Source organism: Neophocaena asiaeorientalis, unplaced genomic scaffold (assembly GCF_003031525.2).
Source record: "Neophocaena asiaeorientalis asiaeorientalis breed wild unplaced genomic scaffold, Neophocaena_asiaeorientalis_V1.1 scaffold601, whole genome shotgun sequence".
Classification (NCBI taxonomy): domain Eukaryota; kingdom Metazoa; phylum Chordata; class Mammalia; order Artiodactyla; family Phocoenidae; genus Neophocaena; species Neophocaena asiaeorientalis.
In genome coordinates, this window is record NW_020174793.1 from 1125059 (window position 1) to 1127845 (window position 2787).

A 2787-nucleotide genomic window follows, 5' to 3' on the forward strand; every position below is an offset into this window, starting at 1 on the left:
AAAAAAAAAAAAAAAAGTCTATCTTACAAAAAACATAAAGAAGAGAGTAAAAAACCCCACCACTGAGAAGTAAAGACTACTTACTGTTCGTGAATATTCTTCCAGATGATTATATGTATGTATATAATTTTACATATATTTTAATATTATTATAGAAATGTATATGTAATATTATATAAATGAGTTAACAAGACTTATATAATGAATAATAGTTTTTCACTTCACAAAACATATATTCATATTAATTTTAATGGATGTTCTATATTCCTTTGTACAAATAAATAATCCTCTATTGATGGTCATTTAAGGTTTTTTTTTTTTTTTTTTCACTATTATAAGTAGACTACTATGAACATACTTGTCCATGTACCTAATTACATCATTAGGATAAGTTCTTGAAAGTGGGATTTGACTATCATTTAGTTTAGGGTTTAGGTAGCAAGATTTGGTTTAGCTATATATCCACCCAGGACTTCCTGCATACTTGCTGAGCCTCTTACTTTTTATGAAAAGTACATAGTAAAAGCAATATCCTCATGGTGGAAGCTCAAGTACTGGAGAAATATTATTACATCGAAGCTAGCCATTCCTAAATTATTAGCAAGTATAAAATCAAAACTGGCTCCATTTCTTTGTAATGGAGGGGAAAAGCCATAAATGAGGGCACATTTGCTTAACTTTCCATTTCCACGTGCAGAAGTGCACACCTCTGACCTGCCCAGCTGTTAAGGCTGTGTCTTGTTCTAACACTTTCAAGTAAAATACAAACAATGAACATCAAGGATTCGATGTTTGCTCTGAACTTATTCTTTTCCCAAGAATTAACTTTTGAGTCATTAGTCCTGGTGATGTGAAAATTACTTTTAAAATCTGGAGATAGTATGCATCCCCTACCAGATAAATCATCTTAATCTTTCATAGCTATCATTTCTGAAGTGCTTACTAAAGAGAGAAAAAATCAGAAACTTATTCCAAATGAGTGATTTATCATGAACATAAAACTAAGATGGATTTCTCTTTTCTCTGTCTAGAAAATAATGAAGAGGCTCATCAAAAGATATGTATTACAAGCCCAGATAGATAAGGAGAGTGATGAAGTGAATGAAGGTGAGTTGAACACAGGGACAAGTCAGCCCCTGAGCATAAGCCAGGACCTGGGGCCTAAAGCAGAGCTGAGGGAGAGCTGGAGAGATGGGCGTGGGAAGGGTGAGCTTCAACAGGAGAAGACAGGATCTCGCCAACCATCAGTACTGCTACACACTGGGGAAATAGGCTATGTCTCCGCAGTTGGGGGCAGATGACACTTGCTAGATAAGTAACTACAGTCATCTCTTGGTATTCGTGGGAGGTTGTTTCCAGGACCTGTGTGGATACCAAAATCCATGGGTGCCCAAGTCCCTTATATAAAATGAAGTAACTACTACAGTCTACCCTCCACCTCCGCACACATAAAACCCAAGGATAGGGAGAGCGAACAGTGTTATATCCGTGGGGGGCTTGGAGGGAGAAGGAAGTGGTTGGGGATAGTAAGGGTCCATTGCCCCCAAACCCTGTAACATTTGCCACCAGTGTTTCCCTTCCACTGACTTCAGGAGGACGACATTGTAAGTTTTCTCTATAATCTTTTCACTAACCAAAATACAGAGCTGAGAAAATAGAAACCTGCCCCCATTAAAAAGTGATTTCCTTTGAAGGGATTCAAAATACAGATGTGTGTGGCATTAAGGCTCATTTCAATCTATCCCAGAATCACTAGTTTCTCTGCATTACGTATTTACAATTGACTTCTTATCACTCTTGTTTTGCAAAGGGGAGCTGAAGGAAATTAAACAGGACATCTCAAGTCTCCGCTATGAACTTCTTGAAGAAAAATCTCAAAATTCAGAAGACTTGGCAGAACTTATTAGAAAACTTGGGGAGAAATTATCAATGAAACCAAATCAAGAGGAAAGCAATAGATAATGCAAAGTCTTTCTTTAAAATTCATATTTATTTGTCCACTTGAAGCCATGTTATTTTCTGATTTATTTTTTTAAGTGCCAATATGACCAGATTTTAGAGAAGAAAATGTTCAAAGATAACTTGGGTCATCCTATTATTTGGAACTATACTATTTAATATTTTTGATGATTAAATTTCATTATTCAGGCTAAAGGTTGCAGATTATGATGAAAATTATTCCCAGTTGTTTGGTGCTTGTTTTGTAAACTGCTTTCTTGGGTACAACTATTGTGATGATGTGATTGCCATGTAGTGTCTGCCTGGGAATCATTTTAGCTGGCAGGGCAGACACACCATATTGTGGTATTTCCCTGATGGAGATTTCAGGTACCTTCTTGCCTGCTCTATGGATCCCTTGCTGGTGACTTCCAGACTTGAAATCTAGAGAAAAATAATCTCTTGCCATTTAGAGAATACTGTTTAATCATCTACCCTTCTTAGCCCCCATAGAATATGATTGATAATATCTGCAAAACGGGGTTAAATTTTTCCTAAATTTTCTGATTCATCTCTTTAAAAATGTTACCCTTACCAGTGAAAAAGTGTTTCCTTCACTGAACTCTGGAAACATAGTTCAGTTCTGTGTGTGTGTGTCTGTGTGTGTGTGTGTTTGCACATGTGCATGTGAAATACTTGTCCTATTTTCTTTGGCAGCCAATGCAGATACTCAAAAGCTCTTTATATTATACTTTTTATTGTACAATGTACAATTTTTTATTTTATTGAAAAATTATTGGCCAAATAAGAACACTTTATTGGAGAAGTATCAAAGCCACAAACAATTAT

The 2787-nt window shown here is 35.8% G+C and overlaps 1 protein-coding gene across 1 annotated transcript in view; it reads left to right on the plus strand.

Annotated features, from left to right (window-relative positions):
- Window positions 1–2141, plus strand: part of TRPC6 (transient receptor potential cation channel subfamily C member 6) — a 116674-nt gene extending 114533 nt beyond the window's left edge. The window contains exons 12-13 of the mRNA XM_024760361.1: window positions 1032–1107; window positions 1811–2141. Of these exons, the coding sequence (XP_024616129.1) occupies window positions 1032–1107; window positions 1811–1962 (228 nt within the window). The 3' untranslated portion in view covers window positions 1963–2141. The remainder of the gene's footprint in view (window positions 1–1031; window positions 1108–1810) is intronic.
- Window positions 2142–2787: the final 646 nt, after the last annotated feature.